This window comes from Cnephaeus nilssonii (assembly GCF_951640355.1).
Source record: "Cnephaeus nilssonii genome assembly, chromosome: 21".
NCBI classification, from domain to species: Eukaryota; Metazoa; Chordata; class Mammalia; order Chiroptera; family Vespertilionidae; genus Cnephaeus; species Cnephaeus nilssonii.
The window spans coordinates 30028025-30048382 of record NC_137092.1 but is presented as its reverse complement, the minus strand read 5'-3'; the positions used below and the strand labels follow the sequence as shown (position 1 = coordinate 30048382).

General features: G+C 43.2%; 1 protein-coding gene and 1 pseudogene across 4 annotated transcripts in view; both read right to left on the bottom strand.

Annotated features, from left to right (window-relative positions):
• Positions 1-5298, bottom strand: part of LPGAT1 (lysophosphatidylglycerol acyltransferase 1) — a 60456-nt gene extending 55158 nt beyond the window's left edge. The window contains exons 1-3 of one of the 3 annotated variants that reach the window (XM_079761356.1): positions 5069-5298; positions 4641-4830; positions 3512-3772 (exon numbers count right to left, since the gene is read on the bottom strand). In XM_079761356.1, coding sequence (XP_079617482.1) covers positions 3512-3749 — 238 coding nt within the window. In that variant the 5' untranslated portion in view covers positions 3750-3772; positions 4641-4830; positions 5069-5298. Of the gene's footprint in view, positions 1-3511; positions 3777-3922; positions 4241-4640; positions 4831-5068 lie in introns of those variants that run through there. The other 2 variants (XM_079761354.1, XM_079761355.1) reach the window with 2 other exon arrangements.
• Positions 4944-15668, bottom strand: LOC307093780 (proteasome subunit alpha type-4-like; annotated as a pseudogene). The gene is made up of 2 exons: positions 14911-15668; positions 4944-5256 (listed from the first exon to the last, which is right to left on the bottom strand). The product of its transcript is annotated as a proteasome subunit alpha type-4-like (transcript).
• Positions 15669-20358: the final 4690 nt, after the last annotated feature.

Below are 20358 nucleotides of genomic sequence, written 5' to 3'. Positions count from 1 at the left end.
AACAAACCCCAATGTCTTCAGAGATCTTTTAAGAACGGTGTTCCCCTCATGCCCTGGCCTGGAAGCACAGGTGATTAGAGTGATACCCAGTAGGTAGGGGCACATGCCTGGGTTGCAGGCTACATCCCTGGTGGGAGTGGCCGATCCCTGATTCTCTCTCATCACTGGTGTTTCTCTCTCTCTCTCTTCTTCTCCCTCTAAAAATTTAATAAAAACGTATAAAAAAATAAATGTAAATAAATAAATAAAAAGAACTGTGTTCCCCTAACAAGACATAAAGTCAGAAACCAGCAGAAAGGCCAGAAAACCCCTTTCCGTCTTCTTTGTCTTCTCCAGCTCTGAGAACTCAAATGAGATACAAAAATGTTCATTCAGCTTCATTCCCCATCCAAGAAGCATGTCTGAGTTTAAAGGACATAGTTTAGTGACATTTGCCTCAAATTAAAAGATAATTGTATAAAGCTTGAATAAATCTTCGGAACTTTCCTAAAAGAAACCTATTTAGAACTATGTTGAGAAAGTATTCTTTATAAAGATAAAATGCCTTTCTCCTAAGAAAAAGGAGAAAGCCATGCTGACTGACTATTCATTAGCTCTTACAAAACTTTCTGCGATGATGCAAATGTTATATACATCTGCACTGTCCGATACAGAAGCCACTAGAGACCAAGTACGGAGCACTTGAAATGTGGTTGGTGTGACTGAGAAACTAAATTTTAAATTGTATTTCATTTTAATTAATTGAATTTAAATAGCCACAGAGGCTAGAAGCTACCATATAGGGCAGTGTAGGATTGATAAGCAACATAAGCCGTGTAATCGACTTGTCTTAGACAGAATACCACATTTTGAAAAAAATGATACTCTAAACCAATATTCACTTTTCAGCTTCCTAATTAATATTTAATTAATTCATATTTAAGGTTTCCTCGGAAGTGGTTTTTTGACAAAGTTTGGCAATTTTTATTCTACGACATGAACAGACTAGACCTGCTGAGAAGAATTCCTTTAACAGGGTTCAATTTTCCATCTGTGAAATTTCAGCTGAGTTTCAGAAAGGGGGGGAAAAAAACAAAACTTCAGTCCATCCTCCTCTTGATACAAAAGGAAGAAATGAAACATAAATTCATACAAAGGTTATTATGATCTCCTAGACTAGTGATTTTTCAACCAGTGAGCGAGCGAAGGCAGGCACACTGGTGTGCCACAAGAATTTTTACAACATGCAATAGCTGACTATTTAGTCAGGGACACTGACTTCTTTTCCCTTATATTGTCAAATTTAAAAAATGACAACAATAGCTGTCCAGTGTGAATAAGTCAAAATTATATCTTTTTTTTTTTTATCAGATTGGCCAAAAAAAAAAAGTAACATTTTTTGGTGTGCTGCAGAATTTTAGTAATTAGTTTATGTGTGCCATGAGATGACAAAGGTTGAAAATTGCTGTCCTAGATGCTTTTATGGGTACATCTGCCCATCAATCCCTGCTTATGTTTGCTTTAGACCCAGTTGCAGCTTTCAACGAATGTCATTCCTACATTTGTTTGACCTCTGAACTGTGCTCTGTTATGATCAAACCATGACCAGACCCTCTAAAAGTATTCTACCTATAGAAAAACCATTTAAAATAAGCACACTAAAATATTTTACTCTTAAATGAGACAAACTGACCAAATGGTCAAAATGCAGTAGCCTGAAGAGAGCAAATGCTTCAGAGAGACTAAAATATGCAGATCATGTCAAGACCAAGCAGGTGGCCAAAGAAACTGTGCAGTTCCATAGACAGCAAGGAAGAGACACCCCAAGAAAATATGCTTAAAAATACACTGCAGCCCTGCTGTGGCCACAGGATACCTGACTTAAACTTCGAGCAGCATTACAATTGCACTCCTTACAATCTCAAGGTCAATGCCAAATTTTTTTTTTTCAGTTTCTCACCATGCTAACACTTATACACAAATATACCGCACACACAAGCACACGCGTTTCAGTAATTTCATCATGTTTAAGAAGGATGAACTTCTAGAATTTACATCTAAAAACACGATCGACTCATTTTTAAAAAGCAACTTAAGTATACCATACAAAGAACAAAGCCACTAGTACCATACAGGATATCTGGGGAAGCACAAACTCTATACAGCAAAGCAATTCTAAAACAGCTGTGCAGTTCAGGTACATATTCAGCACTACAGATGAGAACTTCATTTTTTGTCTATCGCCCCTACTGCTACCACGAGGTCCTATAAAAGGACTAGAAGCTCACCTGCTATATCCAAAAAGCATTAGGATCTTAACAGAACACATGACAAGGAAGCAATGCATACACTACCCAGGGACTTCGGGGTTTCCAGGATCATAAATGGCATTGCCAGGAGGAGAAAAGGCCTCATCTGGGGCAACTGAGAGCACTCTGACCTAGCAGGAGTCTGTCAGACTCCATAAAAGCTGGGTGCTGTCAGTCCTTTTCTCACGTGTTGGGACAAAATCTGCAGGTGCAGCCTGGGCAGGAAAGAGGGAGACAGAGCATTTAAAACGGGGAACTGCTGTGCTGTTGGAGCCTGAGAGTACCTTCCTCACTCTTCCAAGCTCCAGATTCCACTCACCCACACCCTCTACAGGAGCCCACCAGTTATAAAAATCTAAAAGCCTCAATAGTCTGAGACAAGTGCTAAGAAACCTCAATGCTTTTTTTTCATCATCCTAATTCTTAGGGGGGAAAAAAGTCCAATCAACATACTACACAATCTAGAATTTTCATCAGTGAGGCACAAGTTCTCAAAGCACGTAAGGCCTCAAAGCAGAAAACAAAGCCTACTTCTCATCTAGTTCTCTAAAAGTCCACTTCAGAACAGCACTGGTCCTGCTTCCCAAAATGCAAGGTAAAGGCAGAAGTTAAAATGTGCTTAAAGACATTCAGAAGATAAATGAGCTTAACATATGTTAACCTTAACCTTTACATTTAATAGTCTAAATACAGATTTATGAGCTAAAACAGAGATTCTAGTAAGCAAAAGAAACATACATAACAGAAACGAGTCATTTTTTTGTTTGGCTTAAAATAGTAACAGTACAATATTACATTAAATGAAAAAAAAAACATATTAAACTATCTTAACACAAATATGGCTCAGGCCTTTTTCTAAATGCCCACTGTCTATGAGCTAAATATCTTACCTCTTCATTTTATAAGCCTTCAAATGCTATATAACCCACTACTATTTCTCTGAGAGAGCTTTTGCAGACAGGTTTTACTCAGTGTCCATCACATAAATAACATGTTATTGAAGGAATTTATCAACATATAGTTGTGAAATTATACTTCTGAAAATATCCTTATTAATTGGGATTCTAAAGGGGAAAAAAACCCTCAGAATTGTTTTCTATTTATTTTCCAATCGTCAAAGCATAAAAACATCGGCAACCCAACGTATAAACATATATTGAACCATGGCTCCTGAACTAAGCAAAACATTACATACATGAAAAGAAAAATGCTCGCCCGCTTACCTGTATAGCCAGCGTACCATCCCCAAGAAGCCACCATGCCTAGAAGCCATTTGTACATGATTCCTTCAATGTACCAGAAGCTCTTACTGTCCAGCACGCGAAGGGGCTGAAGTACAATCACATAGAAGACGTAGGATGAAATTGCAACCAGGTTGTTGGCAACCATGAAGGCAAATCTCATCAGGGCTTTCACCAGGACCCAGCCCAGCCACGGAGCTTGTTCCAAAGTCACAGCCATTCTCACATGGGAGTCCGTCCTGTCTTTCTGAGGTGAAAGGAAAATGCATTTTTTTTTTTAAAAAGGCACCGGGTTGTTAACACACATCTAAATAGTCCCACCCACCGAGAAATCGTCTCCAGCACAAAAAAAAAAAAAAAAGAAAAAGAAAAAATCAGGGATCTAAGCAGTACCTCGGTGATCTCTCCGGGAAATTCCAGAGGGGGGCCGAGAGCGAGGGAGGAGGAGGAGCTCGCACAAGGTCAAGGGAGCTGTTCACAGAGGCACAGGGTATGTCATAATATATTTAGCAAAGGAGAAAGCCATGCCCACTCGCCGGGGGCCGTGCCCGCACCGCGCCTCACTGCAGTGTTCCGTTGGACAGGAAGACCAGCAGACCCACTTGCTCCAGACACCCTCCGTGTCTCCACACCGAGGGCACGAGTGGCAAGAAGGCTGACACCCCTCGATCAGATTTCCCGGGTTCCGGGAACCTGGTACCCTCTCCAACACCATTCATGCACCGATTCAGTCCTGCCCCAGGTCTCTCGCGTTAGCAAAAAAAAAGAGTTCCGCTAAAAAATGCTCATTTGCGCAAAGGGGGCTTTTGTTTTCCTGGTTAAGAAAGGAGGTGGGGGGGGGGCGCTAGAAAAGGGGCAGAAAGGTGAGAGAAAGGAAGTGGGGGGCTAATAAAGCGAAAAGAAGGACGGACAGGAGGAGGGGAAGGGGAGCCAAAGCCAGAAGGAGGCAAAGGCGAGGAGGGTACAGGGATGGAGGGGATGAAGGCTCCGAGCAGAGAGGGCCGGGAGCGGGGGAGGATGAAAAGCAGCGGGGAGGCAGGGGCGACTGCGCCCGGCTGGCGGGTGGGGAACGGGGTCGGGGCGGCGGTCTCGGCCCGCGCGCCCGGCTCACCTCGGCGTGCGCGGCCGGCGGGCGCTGGAGCGCGGGGGCGAGCGGGGCCGGGGACCGGCGGCCCTGGGCGCGCGAGTGCGCGGCGGCGGCGGCGGCGGCGGCGTGTGTCCCCGGGCGAGGGGTCGCGGTCATGGACACGGCGGCGGCCCAGGCGCGGCGCGAGCGGGCGCCCTACTGCCCTCGCGGCTGCCTGCGGACAGAGGGACGGCGGGGACTCAGAGGCCGGACCTGTCACCGGGGCGGGTCCCGGGGAGGCGGGCGGACGCCCCGCGCTCCCGCCTCCTCCTCGGGGCCTACCGCGCCCTAAGTCCCTCGTGCTGCCGCCGCCGCCGCCTCCCGGCCGCACGACACCCCTTCTCCACCCCCCAGCGCCTCCCCGGGCCCGGCGCCGCCGCCGCCCCGGGCCTGCACCCGCCGAGCCCGGCTACCTCGGGCTGGCCGAGCCCCCACCCGGGCTGCGGGAGCCGGAGGAGCCGGAAGAATGCATGGCCGGCGGCGCGGCCGGCGGAAGGAGGCGGCGGCGCGCCCCGGCCCCGCTCCGGCTGCGGCGCGGCCCGCGCCCGTCCCTGGCGGCGCGGAGACTCGGTCCCCACGGCCCGATCGCGTTCGCCGGCTGCTGGGGAAGGGAGGCGGGAGGAAGCGGCGGGAGCCGGACTGCGGCGCCGCCGCCGCCCCCAGAGCGCCCTCTAATGAAGGCGCCGCCGCCGCCGGCCCGCTTGGCCCGCCGCCGCCGCCGCGCCCCCGAGCCCGCTGGTCCCAGGGTCAAGGCCCGTGGGGCCGCCTGGCCTCAGGCCGAGACCGAGACCGTGCCGAGGCCGGGACGGAGGAGAAGGGCCGCTCGGGAAAAAGCTAGGAAGGAGCCCCGTCCTTACGCCACACGAGGGGCTTGTGGGTCCACGCCGAGAGCCCCTTTCAGCCCCGACCGCCGCCTCTCATTGTTAGGGCTCCTGACAGCGGCCGCGGCCAAACCGGAGGCTTGTCTCCCGGAGGAGCGGGCGCGTCCTCTCTCTCTCCTCTGGCCTAGGGAAGCCCAGTGGCTCCCGGGGCTTTGCTTCTGAACCTCTCCAGACGATTAAGGTCTAGAGTTTAAAATCAATGTACTCCCAGTGCCAGAATTCTTGTTTCTGGAAAGCACCCGAAACACAACTGCAATTTGCCATTCATCCTCCCATCCCCACCCGCTCAGAAAAAAAAAGAAATCCAGTGGGAATGAGTAGGCTCCACAGAGACACTAACACGCAGTTAGCCCAGGAGGGGAGAGCGCCTGCCCTTAAGCCATCAAAACATGTGGCCACAGGTACCCCCTGGACAGGTGGGCACCAGCCGCCTTCTAGGTCCAGGCTGGACCGCCAGAAGGGACACAGAGAACTAGCCCGAAGGTCTGCCCGCCTGAACATTCTCCAATGGCCTGTCTACCTTTCAGTTTAAAAAAAATAAATAAATAAACGTGTGGCCCTGACCAGCGTGTCTCAGTGGTTGAGCGTTGACCTACGAACCAGGAAGTCATGGTTCAATTTCCCCTCAGGGCACCTGCCCAAGTTGGGGGCTCATCCCCAATAGGGGGCGTGCAAGAGGCAGCCATCAAGGATTCTTTTTTTTTTTTATCAATGATTCTTATCGTTGATGTTTATCTCTCCCTCTCTCTTCCTCTCTGAAATCAACAAAAAAAAATATTTTTAAAAGGAAATCAATAAACATAAAAGCTGGTTGTAGCCTGCAGTCACATTTGTAAAGGAGGAAGGGGGCAGGTTTTACAATTTTCCTAGGGAACTGGCCTATTTAAATCAAAATGTCACCTATCCTGCCTACTTTGAAAACGTTTGTCACTGTGTTTGCTTTGGATTCTCAACTATTTCTCTCTTTCTGTAGCTTCCGTTCTCTTTGGTTCACGGATGAGGGGAAGAAAATTCACCTTATGCTATCTGAAAAAAAATACTTTCCATCCCCATTCCCTTTGGAAATGAAGAAATACGTGAAAGCACAGAGCCTGGCTGCAGTAATTTACTAGATGCCTTTCCATTTATTATTATTTATTTGTATATGTTATTGCTCTATTTCACTAATACTATATTTACTATACAGGGCTTAAAAAGTCACCAGGCCCTGTCAGAGAAATTTCCATATAAGTTCTACTGCTGGATAGCAAAAAGTTAGATATGCTGTTTCTATTGCCTGTATTCCCTCTGAGAATTTAGGCGCCGAGGTAATATCATCTTTAAATAAAGTTCATGATAGAAATATTATATGTACTGTAGATTATTATTTTAAAAGATAGGTGAGGCACATATTTCTTCTAAGAACCAAGAGTAAACTCCCCTAAAGATTCCATTTGGTCCACCCTATCCAGCATTCTCCACATGCTGATAAACCCTTGCTGACACCTGGAGAGATATAATCTACAATGGAATATATACCTGGTTCCTGGACCACAGAGCATCTGCCAGAGTGCCAGACACACCAGCACTTGCTGAGATGGAATTAGTACCAGCCAGGTAGGCCCAGGAAAGAGCCAGAGGTTGGGCAGGACCTTGCACAGTGGATCTCACTCACACTTTGTGTGTGAAAAAAAAAAATCACTTGAGGTGTCTTATGGAAAAGATAGATTCTTGGGCCTCATTTGAAAACTCTAGGTCTAGAGGGGCCTTGGGGACCTGCTTTTTAAAAAGCATCATAGGTGTTTCTGATACAGGTAGTATACAGACGCTGCTTTAAGAAACCTTGACCTGAGGGTATCTTTAGATAATCACATCCTTTTCTAGCCCCTTCATAATTCTTTTTTTCCCCAATTTTTTTTATTAAGGTATTATATGTGTACATATCTTACCATTGCCCCCCCCCACCCCACTCCCATATATGCCCTCACACCCCCCCAGAGTTTTGCGTCCATTGGTTATGTTTATATGCATGCATACAAGTCCTTTGGTTGATCTCTTATCTTCCCCACCTCTCCCTAACCTTCCTGCTGTAATTTGACAGACTGTTTGATGCTTTACTGCCTCTGTATCTATCTTTTTGTTCAAGTTTATAATGTTCTTCCCTTCATAATTCTTTATCATTTGTCCATATCTGTTCTCATCTGTCCATACCTTAGTTTTCTAGGGCTACCATCACAAAATAGCATGGGCTGGGTGACTTAAACAACAGAAATCTGTTTTCTCACAGTTCTGAAGGCTAGAAGTCTGAGATCAAGGTAGTGGCAGGATGGTTTCTTCTGAGGCCTCTCTCATTGGCTTGTAGGTGATCATCTTCTCCCTGTGTCGTTCACATGATCATCTCTGTGTGTGCGCGTGCCTGCTGTCCGTCTCTCTCTTTGTGTTCTAATCTCTTTTTATAAGAACACCAGTCACACTGGATAAGGGCCCACTCTAATGGCCCCATAGTACTTAATTATGTAGTCACGTTCTGAGCTACTGAGGGTCAGGGCTTCAATATACAAATTTTAGGGGGACACAATTCACCCATAACATAATCCTACTGTTTAGGCTGCAGAATTTGCCATTTAAGTAGGTCCTGATGGAAGGGACATAGAAGCCCTAATTTTGATTATTTCAGCTATTTTCTTGACTGGCTCCAACCTCATTAGACTTTTCTTAAAGCTAAGCAAAAAAGAGCAAGACATTGTGTTCCAAATGTAGATATGTTTTTTTCTTCTTTCCCCAGGGAGAATGAGGGGGCTTATCTTTTTAACTTCCTTTACCACTGGGGCACATTCAGTTTCAAGATAATTCAGTACCTACAATGGAGAAGAAACTGCATTTTGGGCTAACTTCTTCAGGGAACAATATCACACACAGCTTCTTATATTTCTTCAGCTTATATTTTTTTGCCCTCGCCCCACGTAAGCCGACTCCTGAGATTTTTTTCTACAGCTTACTTCTACAACACTTCAGGCAGGCAGATATATGAATGCTCTGAAGGAATGTAGCAGGAAGATTGGGGAGGCCAGTTTACCAAAACACCAACATAAATTAAGTCAAGAAATTCATATAACACCCCAATAGTAGGAAAAGGAAAACAGACACCCCCCCCCCCACACACACACACACACACCCTATAGCCACAGGCGTTAAAGTTTCAGTTTCAAAAGCCCACATTTGAACCACAAAAGGATGGTCCTTTGAAAAAGAAACGTGACTTCTCACATTTCCTGGAGTCTCCAGACATTTTAAAACAATCTAACCACAACACCTTAGAAGGGTTAATTCCACCCATCTGGTCCACAGACACACAACAAATTAAATTGTAACAAGGGAGGAGCTCTCTTGGGCAGAGAAAGAACCCCTGGGCCCTCTCTTCTTCCTAGTGGCAATTATAAAAACATTTACCTGCCTGTGCTGGTGTCTGCACTAAAGCTCCAATGAACTATGTCCTCTCTAGGGGGAAACCCCATCAGCAGGGTTGTAAATGTGCAATGATTTGGCACAGGCACCCCACATCATAGAAACAGTTGCCGCCTAGAAATTAGCACCCCAAGCCCTAACGGTTTGGCTCAGTGGATAGAACGTCCGTCTGCAGACTGAAGGGTCCCAGGTTCTACGATACCTTGGTTGCAGGCACATCCCCAGCAGGGGGTGTGCAGGAGGCAGCTGATTGATGTTTCCCTCTCATCGATGCTTCTAACTCTCTATCCCTCTCCCTTTCTATCCGTAAAAAATCAATTAAATATATTTAAAAAAGAAATTAGCCCCCCAAGAAAGTCATGAATTCCATTGTCAGCTTTAACTTCAAACAAAAAGGGAAATATATACGTAAACATTATATATATCAAAATGTTTTTTTGTATGTTAGTATCAGTAAACATTTTATATAAAATGTATTAGGGCTTATAACCTTAATATTTTTTAGACAAATTGGGTCAAACAATTATGGCTTGACTGCAGTTTTATTTAATTTGTTGTTGTTGTTAACCCTCACCGGGGGATATTTTTCCCATTGATTTTTAGAGAGAGTGGAAGGGAGGGAGAGAGAGAAAGATAAATACCGATGTGAGAGAGACACATCGATTGGTTGTCTCCGACACATGCCCTGAGATCGAACCCACAACCCAGGCACGTGCCCTTGACCGGAATCGAACCCTAGACTGTGGGTGCACGGGCCGACGCTCTACCACTGAGCCACAATGGCCAGGGCAGACTGCAGGTTTATTTAAATCATTTCAGCAACTTTTCATTAACAAGGTTGGCCCTAAGCAATATTAAATGAACAATTCTCTCTTCTCCTCTGGGCCGCTCTCCTCTTCAACTCATTTCCCCTTTCCCCTTCTTAATACCAAAATGATCCCTAGTTCCCAAAGCGAAGACTCCACTCTCCCAGTAGACAACGTTCTAAGCTAGAGCCTTCTCCCTCACCTGTCCAACATTGCATTTCCTTGGCGCAGCCCTGTCCTTCCTGCCCACTGTGGTAAATTAATTCATGCTGAGGTGCTCATAGCTAAAACACCATGTTCCCTCTTCCTAGAGTATGAACATTTTATAAAGAACCCGCTAGTGGAAGATGCTCAGGTACTAGAGTGGATGAGTATTCTTGTAAGATATTGTAGAGAAGGCTATCTCTAAACTCTGCGAGTTTCTCCACTCACAGACCCTGTGAAGGCATGTAGTACATGCACCTATGGATAAGAAAAATTCACACTTAAAACTGCATTTTCCTAACATAAGAACTAAAATAATCACGTTATTCCTGATTATGTTCATAAGAATAGCTGACTTTCAACTTCTAGGCCCTCTTCTCAGTGCTTTACATGCATCAACTCATTCAGTCATCACAAAGACCGTACAGGGACCATATTGTTGCCCGTATTTTACAGATGGGGAGATTAAACCATCTGCCTTAGGTTACTCAGCTAGCAAGTGGCAGGGCGGGGACTTGGTTCCCAGTTCTGAGGCTCCAGAGCCCATGCTGACCACACACACTGCCTCTCTAAGAGAGACTGGTAGAAAAGCTATGCTCCTATATGTACTACTATTTGTAATACTTTAAACAATACAATAAAAATTTAAAAAAAGAAAAAGAAAAGCTATGCTCCACTCAGAGAGATAGGATGCTACTCTTTTCCATTCTCATCTCCTATCACTCCCCCTGGCCCCTCCATTGCCCCATGCACCTCCCTGCTCAGCTATTCCACTAGTCACACTAATGTACTCACCTTCTTGAAAGGAGGCAGTGGTGCAACTTCACACCTATAAGCTCACGCTTTATTTGTCCATGCTTTTCCCTTCTCTGTCTATTTGATCATATTCATCCCTCATCCAGGTAAGAGATCAAAAATCCACACCCCCACTCCTAACCCCACTTTAGAATTCTTTGTGTCTTCCTCCATATGTATGCTTCTGTCACAGTGCTTACTACATTGGAACAAGCCTGGATGTTTTATAGTTCAGGTTGTCTGCTAAGATTAGGGGTTCCACATCACCTATCTTTTTCATTATTGTTTTCCTAGTGTCTAGCTTAGTGCCTTCTATGTGGTAGGAAACGGTTTTAAATTCAATGTTTCACTTACTCAGACTAAATATTTTTTTTTTAGTTGACAATAGAATACTTTGAATGCTGACATCATTATCATCATAATCATCATCATCCAAATCATAACCAGAAGAAAATGTTGCTTATACTTTTTATTTTAAATGTATTTCAGCCTGGCCAGTGTTGCTCAGTGGTTAAACATTGACCAGGATTCTATTTCAATTCCCAGTCAGGGCACATGCCCGGGTTGTGGGCTCTATCTCCAGTGTGGGGTGTGCAGGAGGCAGCCAATCAATGATTCTCTCTCATCATTGATGTTTCTATCTCTCTCCCTCTCCCTTCTTCTCTGAACTCAATAAAAATACATTTTTTAAAAATCTTAAAATGTATTTCAATCTTTTAAAAATGATTGTTTTAGTAATATTCGGTGATCAGAAGTACCTCAATGGAATCACTAATTGCACAAAATACTATTCCACCTTTTATTATTAAAATATTTCCTTCCTCCATTCTCAAGCTATCACCTAACTTTTTAATCCATCCCAGATGATGTGGTCATAGCATTTTCCTTGAAGTACCATTTTGAACATTTTGAGTTTCTTCTGTTCAAGTTTTGACATTGGTTTTCCGTGTCCTAACAAATCAAGTCTGAATGTCTCTATTTGATTTACTTCAATCAGGGCCTTCAATACCGGATTCCTCACTTGTTATTCCAGAGCTTATCAACCAATGGGCCATATACACTGACGTGTCTCAATTAAGTTCACGTGGCAGAGCCTGATGCTTTTAGGTTGCCTCCATTCACCCCACACTATAATTACCATTTTCGTTAAGTTCCGTGAAGTTAAAGTCTGGGAAACATTGTCAAATTCTACTTCAATTCTCATTGACTTCTCAACCAGCCTCCTCTACTTTTTCTAAATAAGCATATCCCATAGCTTCATTTTGGCTGTCTCCCTTACCTGGCATGCCATCCTTCCTTCTTTTGGACCGTCTTTCAACAGCCAGGAGAAGCCTGTGTGCTTATCCGAGACCCTGAGTCCCTTCTCTGAGTAATGACCGCATTTATAGAAAGCACCATACTGCCTCAAATTAAGGTGAGACTTCATTCTTCTCTTTCACAGATTCCTTCTGCATGCTTGTTGCAGTGGCTAGCCATAATTAATTGCCCAATTAGGAACCTGCACTTCAAGGAGATCTCAGCATACAAACTGGACAGATTTGAGAAGTTCCAGGTGCAGTTTCATGGCCCTCCACCCAGAATGCAAACAAGTTCCATCTCCTCCATCTCACCTCTTTACCTGCTGGTCCTTCCGTAGCTTCATCCTCTCCATTTCTCTGTCCTTCCAAGCTCCGCCTCGGGTTCAAAGTCAGCTCCACCTTCTTCAGCTGCTCTAGCCCCTTGGAAAAGCTAGGTCTTTTTAAGGTCCTGTGTTTCCCTTAGTTTCTGGACAAAACTGCTCTCCTCACAGTTACTTGAATTCCAACTTGGCAATTTTCTTGGATTCTGTCCATAGATTTTCCCAGCATGGACTTCTTTCTGGAAATAGTATCCAGATGAGCTGCTTTGAACTAGTTTCTTCTCCCTTTCCTCTGCCCTCACCTCCACCCACAGGAGACGCCACTGATTCTCATGACTTCAGCTTTCTTTCACACCTCCAAGTCCTGCCATTGACTGACAACAAGCTCCTAACTTATTATGGAACCTTATAGCTCATAAGTGACCTATATTTCTGGGTTTTCCCTCAAATTAAAAAAAAAAAACCCACAACATTGGATGCCCAGTTGGCATGGCTCAGTGGTTGAGTGTCGACCTATGAACCAGGAGGACACAGTTCTATTCCCAGTCAGGGCACATGCCCAGGTTGTGGGCTGAATCCCAGTGTGGTTCTTTCTCATCACTGAGGTTTCTATATCTCTCTCCCTTCTTCTCTAAAATCAATAAAAATATGTTTTAAAACAACAACACCAGAGTATCTTTGCTCTGGTGTTGAGGTATGGAATTTAGTGATGTTTGATGAGGGAGAAGAATTCCCCCTTAGGAAAGGAACACAGGATAATCCACATGAACAATGGAAATAGGTGTGGAGAAGTTATGTGGCTTGTTCATCACAGATTGTGTCAGAAATAGAGCCGTTGTGGTCTTACAGTGTGAACAACTCCTCCTGGTTTGCCCAAGACTTTTATCATTTTAGCATTCAAAGTTCCACATCCCAGGAAACTCCTCAGTCCTGTCAGTGGTTAGTGGCCCTATCTGGTCCCCATGCAGTCCCTTAGCCAGCTTACAGTGGTCCAGCCTCTCTACCCACCACACCTTTTCTGTGCTACACCTGCTCCCTGATCACCTGATACACCCGAGTTAACAAGCCATTCAGGGCCGATAGTGTGTTTAATGTTTCCTCTAAAGCATATTACTTGTGCTTACCCGGGTTAAATTTCTCCCTCTTACCCAAGCCTGCTCGGAGCAGCTTGGCTCTTTCCGTGGCTCTCATCAGCTTAAATCGTATGAGGTTTGAGCAGAAATTTTTCACTCTGCTCCTATTCCAACTGTGTCTTTAAGGTTAATTTGTCATATTGGGGACTGACTCTGTTGCAATGAAAATCATGCCACCTTGCATTTCCTCTGCACCTTGCAGTCAACAAATCTCTCTCTCTCTCTCTCTCTCTCTCTCTCTCTCTCTCTCTCTCTCTCACACACACACACACACACACACATTATTGGATGCTGCATGCTAACAGTAACCCCGTGAGGTAGACAGGCACTTATTTGTTGAAAGAAGTATGAAGAGTAAAGAAAGAATTTCTTTACAAGTGGTTTTCTCTTGAAACGTCTTCAAGAAACATTTAATAAAATATGCTTTCAAATTCGTTGTTTCTCTTAAACTTTGACTTCAAAGCATCAACTGCAGTGGAGGTCTAAATTATTTGGAATCAGCTGCTGGCAACTACACAATCTTGAAAAACCCAGAGTAGGGCTGGCTGGGGAGGGGAGAGGGGGTGTCCTGGACCAGCTCCTCCTTCCCAGCACAGCCACAGGCAGGCCCTGGAGTGAGTGCCCCATCCTTTGTCATTCCAAAGGCTGGCAAGCCTTCCTCTCTACTCCTTCTCACCCAGAACGTTATTTCTATAAGGAAATGCAAACTTCCAAATATTCTCTTAAAATGTAACCTGATTGTACATTGGGAACTGTCATTAAAAACACCTCACCCCTTGGTTTCCTATTGTATAGTCTTCTAGACACAAACTCCTGTTTTAAGTATTACTATGAATCAAACAAAGCTATGGGCAAAAGAGTGATGCTAAAATACTGCCTCTTAGAGTATGGGATTTTTAAAGTCTAGAGCCATTCAAGTTATACTGATTATATAGTGTAAGTTCTTATATGAAAGTTTGATAAAGTTACGTAACTCTCTGTTACGCTGAATTGAATGACATTCTTCCAAAAATTTCATGGTTTCTCTATTTCAATGTTCCTGTTTCTTTTTTTTCCCTTCACCATTTCCATTCTTTCCTGGTTTTATTCCCCCAAAAAAGGCCGGAGGGGTGGGCGGGGGGGGGGAGGGAGGGAGAATGAAAAGGTTCATGAAGAGCAATCACCATTCAACTGGACAGAAATAGCGAGAGCCCGATCAGATGGTGCCATCTTCCTATCCCACCATCCAAGTTTTAAAAAAGGCCAGAGCTTTCTCAGTGTGGAAGAGGACAGCTTTCACACGGAAATGGTGCCCAAAAAGACTTCTAAAATCCCCAATTTTGTCTTCTATTTTATCCTTTTCTTTTTGTTCTCCCCCCCCCCCCCCCCCCCAACTCGGCCTTCGCTTCTTCTTCCTCATGTTTTTTGACCAACAGTTCCACTTCCTTCTGTTTGAGAACTCGGATGAACGCCTTTCCATTCTCTCTGGTTAGTGGGCCAATTTCCACTTTTTCGGCAGAGGGTTTGGTAACATCCATGGTCTCCTTGAGGACTTTGATAGCTGAAGCAAGTACTGACACTTCAGAGTCATTTCTCCTTCTTTGTAGTCTTGTGTAAACATTGACACAGCTGCGGTGCTATTATTTCCAGTGCGTGTGGCTTTCCATCCCGCGTAATTTCTGCTAGGGTCGCTTTGATAGAGCTGAGAGCCATGACGCTTATCCCAGCCACTGTACAGCAGTGAGACACCGAAGGGATGTTTTCCTCCGAACTGTGTATAAGCTTGTTTGGTATCACACAAGTGCTGTAACCAACCGCCCACAAAGAACTGGCTCCTGATACTGTAATAAATTCCTTTGAGCAATGAGCCTCCGTTCATTACTCAGAACATTAGCATCAGAAGTTATGCTTGCCACACTGCAAGCCATGCCCTCATTGAGTTTATAAATTTCTGGGGGGGGGGGGGGGCGGTTGGCGCGGGGAGGGGGAGAGACTTCATCAAGAAGCTTGTGGATGTTACCGTTGCTCTGCTGCAAGCAAAACACTATCATTTGCTAAAATTCCCAAACAGGTGCCTGCATGTGCAATTGCCTCCATGGCATATTCAACTTGGCACAGCGACCTTCTGGTGAGAATATGGCGGTCCTGGAGTCATATCTTCAAGACACGTTTTCTGAACTTCAGAGGCCCGGAGAAAAGACACTGGAGTTGAGTTCTATGCGGAGGGTTTCACCCCGCAGGAGGAAACCACCCTCCATGTTTCTTAAACATGCCTGAGTATAAGAATCATCTCGGGTTCTTTTTAATTTCAGGCTTTAATAGATATAAGAATCTCCCAGAGAGCTGTTTCAAATGTCATTTTTTAAAGAACACAAATCCAGTATTTTATAGAATATCCCTTATTGTCACTTTAGTGAATTAGATCTGGGTTGTCCATTTTTGGTTCAAATCCTACATAATCGATGTGTCCTTTTCAGAATATCCCCTCTGGAGACATATGCTATCCATTTACTTCTTGTGGGTGCGCTAGACCACACTTTGAGAAATACTTGGCTATTTTGAAAAATATTTGAGTAGGCACTTTCTCTCCCAAGAGTGTCTCAAAAAAGGAAACAAGACTTCTACTATTCTGAATTTTCTGAATGCTGGTTTGTTAAGGGGCTTACCTGTCTATTGTCTAGAAGATCACATGTTAATCACAGCTGCTATTACATTCAAAACCACAACACACCTTCATGTTTTTTAACTTTGAAATTTTTCCACCTCCACCCTACCCTCCATTTCATTCTTAGTAACTCTGGATCATGACTTTTATTTTGTTGTTAATATAGGTAATCTATGTGACATATCATATGACATAACTAGACCCATCCATGCTCTTGATGGTAGCTTAAGGCTAGTAGAAACAACTTAGTTAATTTCTTGCATCACACATTTACAATGGTTTATCAGCTTCCTCTTCAACGGTGTGTTTTAAAGTACTCATTTATTCTTCCTTTACCTCTAAAACATACTTATTCATGAACTGTTACCTGGTACTTTACCTTATTTCTTATATTTCCATATAAAATTTCTAGCCTGCTATCTCAGTATAGCTACTTCATTGTTGACTATATAAATCTCCTGGCATTCGTTCATTCATTCATTCATTCATTCATTCAAACTACAAATAGTTCTAAGACTAAGAAAGAATAGGATTTGAGTCTTAAAGAAGCTAGCATTTACTGTGTCAGCCACTAATACAGACAGTACATCATAACACCCCGAGAGGAATATTTTTGTTACCACCATTTTACAGACAAAGAAACAGAATTAAATAACTTACTTGACACCAAACTACTAACAAATGATAGCACTGGGATTTAATCCTAGGTCAAATTACCTCTATATAGACTCTTTTTGGATACCGCCTGTGAAACTGTAATGGTAAAGATAGAGTGACAAAATTAAGTTGACAAATTTCAGAATGCTGAAATTAGGTATGCCTCTCAATACTGAAAGTGAAACATGGGAACAAATAAAAGCAATACAAAACTCTACCCTGTAGGGCCCTGAAGTTTCACAAGAGGTTCTTTTGAAAACTTTGAAAATAAAGTTAAGTCCCTGTGTTCTCTCCCCCATCCCACCCACCCTCCTGCTTCCTTTTCGATTGTTTACTATTACTGTGCTTTTATACTTTCCCGAAATAATGTCATTAACAATATAAATAAAGACAAATAAATGTAAAAATAGTATGCTATAAGTAAAATGGTGCAACTTGGTACTAGTACTGAGCATGTTTTCAAGATCTAGCATTTCTTTTTTTTTTTTTTTTTTAATATATTTTATTGATTTTTCACAGAGAGGAAGAGAGAGGGATAGAGAGTCAGAAACATCGATGATAGAGAAACATCGATCAGCTGCCTCCTGCACAACCCCCACTGGGGATGTGCCCGCAACCAAGGCACACGCCCCTGACCGGAATCGAACCTGGGACCCTTCAGTCCGCAGGCCGACGCTCTATCCACTGAGCCAAACCGGTTTCGGCAAGATCTAGCATTTCTAATAAACTCTGTCTAATGCACACTGTCTAAAATACATTTCTAATACATTTATTTTGAGGACCACTTAGTATGAATGTACCAAGTGATATACATTTCCACAGTTTACTTATTATGTATTCTTGTAATGAAAAATATTTAGACTTGTAATGGATTCTTAGGGAAGCTAGGATTGATTGGGAAATGCCTTTAGCTTTGAGATGTACATTATAAATAAAGCCACAAAAGCCAAAGAGGATAAAGGTTGCCCGGAGTAGCCCTAGCCAGTTTGGCTCAGTGAATAGAGCATCAACCTGTGGACTGAAGGGTCCAGGGTTCGATTCTGATCAAGGGCACATGCCCGGGTTACGGGCGAAATCCCCAGCAGGGGGCGTGCAGGAGGCAGCCGATCAATGGTTCTCATCATTGATGTTTCTCTCTCTCTCCCTCTTCCATCCTCTCTGAAAGCAATAAAAATATATATATTTTAAAAATGTTGCCTGGAGCTGGCATTTGGTGTTAGGAAGACCCTTTGTATTGAACCTTAAGATCTCAAAACGGGTTGCAAAATTAGACATTATTTATTTCAACAATAACTATGTATTAGGAAGAAGAGACAAAAGTCAAAGTGGAAGGTATTAGAGACTAATGCTCTGTGTATTTATTTAACAAACTTTATTTTTCAGAGCAGGCTTAAGTTCACACCAAAACCGAGCCAAAGTACAGAAAGTTCCCATACTACCCTTCCCCTCACACATGCACAGCCTCCCGCACGATCAACATCCTGAATCAGAGTGGTACATTTGTTATGATCGATGAATCTAATTGACACATCATTAGACCCCAGTGTTCATAGTTTACATTGGGGTTCATGCTTGGTGGTGTGTATTCTATGGGTTTTGACAAATGTATAAAGAAAATGTTGAAAAACCACCATTGTAGCTTTATACAGAATAGTTTCATTGCCCTAGAAATCCTCTGTCCTCTGCTTTTTTATTCCTCCCTCTTCCAACCCTGGCAACCACTGATCGTTTTACTGTTTCTACAGTTCTGCCTTTTCCAGAATGTCACACAGTTGGAATCATATCGTATGTGGCCTTTTCAGATTGGCAGATTTCACTTAGTAATTGCATTTAAGTTCTCTCCATGTCTTTTCATGGCTTGGTAACTTATTTCTTTTTAGTGCTGAATATATTCCATTGTCAGGATGTACAACAGTTTATTGATTCGCCTACTAAGGGACATCTTCATTGCTTCCAAGTTTTGGTAATTCTGAATAAAGTTGCTATAAACATCTGTGTGTAGCATTTGATGTGGAAATAAGTTCCCCACTCCTCTGAGTAAATGCCAAGGAGCATGATTGCTTAATTGTATGGTAAGAGTGTGTTTTGTTTTGTAAGAAACTGCCAAACTGTCTTCTAAAGTGGCTGTACCATTCATTTTACATTCTCACCAGCAATGAATGACAGTTCCAGTTGAATTGGTATAGTTGTTTGTTTTTTTTTTGTTAATCCTCAACCAAGGATATTTTTCCATTGATTTTTAGGGAGAGTGGGAGAGGGAAAGACAGAGAGAAACATCAATGTAAGAGAAACACATGGATTGGTTGTCTCCTGCATGAGCCCCCACCAGGGCCCGTGCGGGGAGAAGCCTGCAACCGAGGTACATTCTATTGATTGGAATTGAACCTGGGACCCTTTGTTCTGCAGGCCAACGCTCTATTCACTGAGCCAGACTGGCTAGGGTATGGTATAATTTCTTATTTAAATGTGTGGTAAGATTCCCCACTGAACTCATCTGGGCCTGGTGACTGTTACTGAACAAAAAGTGTTTCCAAGTCACAAGATGTGCTAGGTTTGAATAATGGATTGTGCACCGTCAGTGCTCTGAATTAAAGTAATAATGGCAAAAAGAAAGGACCCAGAAAATTTAAGGGAAAAAAGGTAATCAAAGCAGACTCAACGAGGATTAGAAAAAAGGAAATCCAATGGAATCTTTCCTAGTTGATTTCAGAATTTTAAAAGCATAGATATTCCAAAAAAGGAGGGGTAGAGGGAAAGGCATGTGGAGTCTTTAACGAGGAAATGGTATATATGATGGCATCAAGGACAAACTAAACAAAAACAGAATAAGGCCCTCATAATAACATTAATATAATAACCATGTTCATTCAGCATTTTCTACAAGACAAGCATAATGTTAAATATCATAGCATTAGCATATTTCATCTTCACAACAATACTATGACTTAGGAGCTATTTTCTACCATTTATAAATGAGGAAACTGAGGCTTTGTGACTTTAAATAACTTGTTCAAAGTCATACAAATTTGGGTCTGTCTGACTCGAGAGTTAGAGAATGTGTTTCTACCAAATTCATAGGATTAGTAAGATTTACTATTTAATAACTACCATTGATGTGCCACTTTATATACTTATCTGTATTTCTCACTACAATCCTGTGAGGTAGATTTAAATAATACTTAGGTATTAATAAGGTAACATTACCTTATTAAATATTAATAGTAGCCTTACAACAGTCCTGTGAAGTAGCTATTATAGATATTTATAGGCTATTACCTTATTAATTATTAATAATATCTTGATGGAGAGTTACATTCAAAAGTCTAAAAAGCTGATATTGAATTCCCTCAAAAGCAAACCACCTTTAGCATCTTTATTTCTTCTCCTCCCCATCCCTCTCCCCCCCTCCCTTTTCCCCTCTCCCTCCTCCTTCTCCTCCTGTAGAATGGGCAGTGGGGGAGAGTGGATAGAGTATTGATGTTGAAGCCAGACAGGCCTGACTCGGACAGACTTGGAATCAG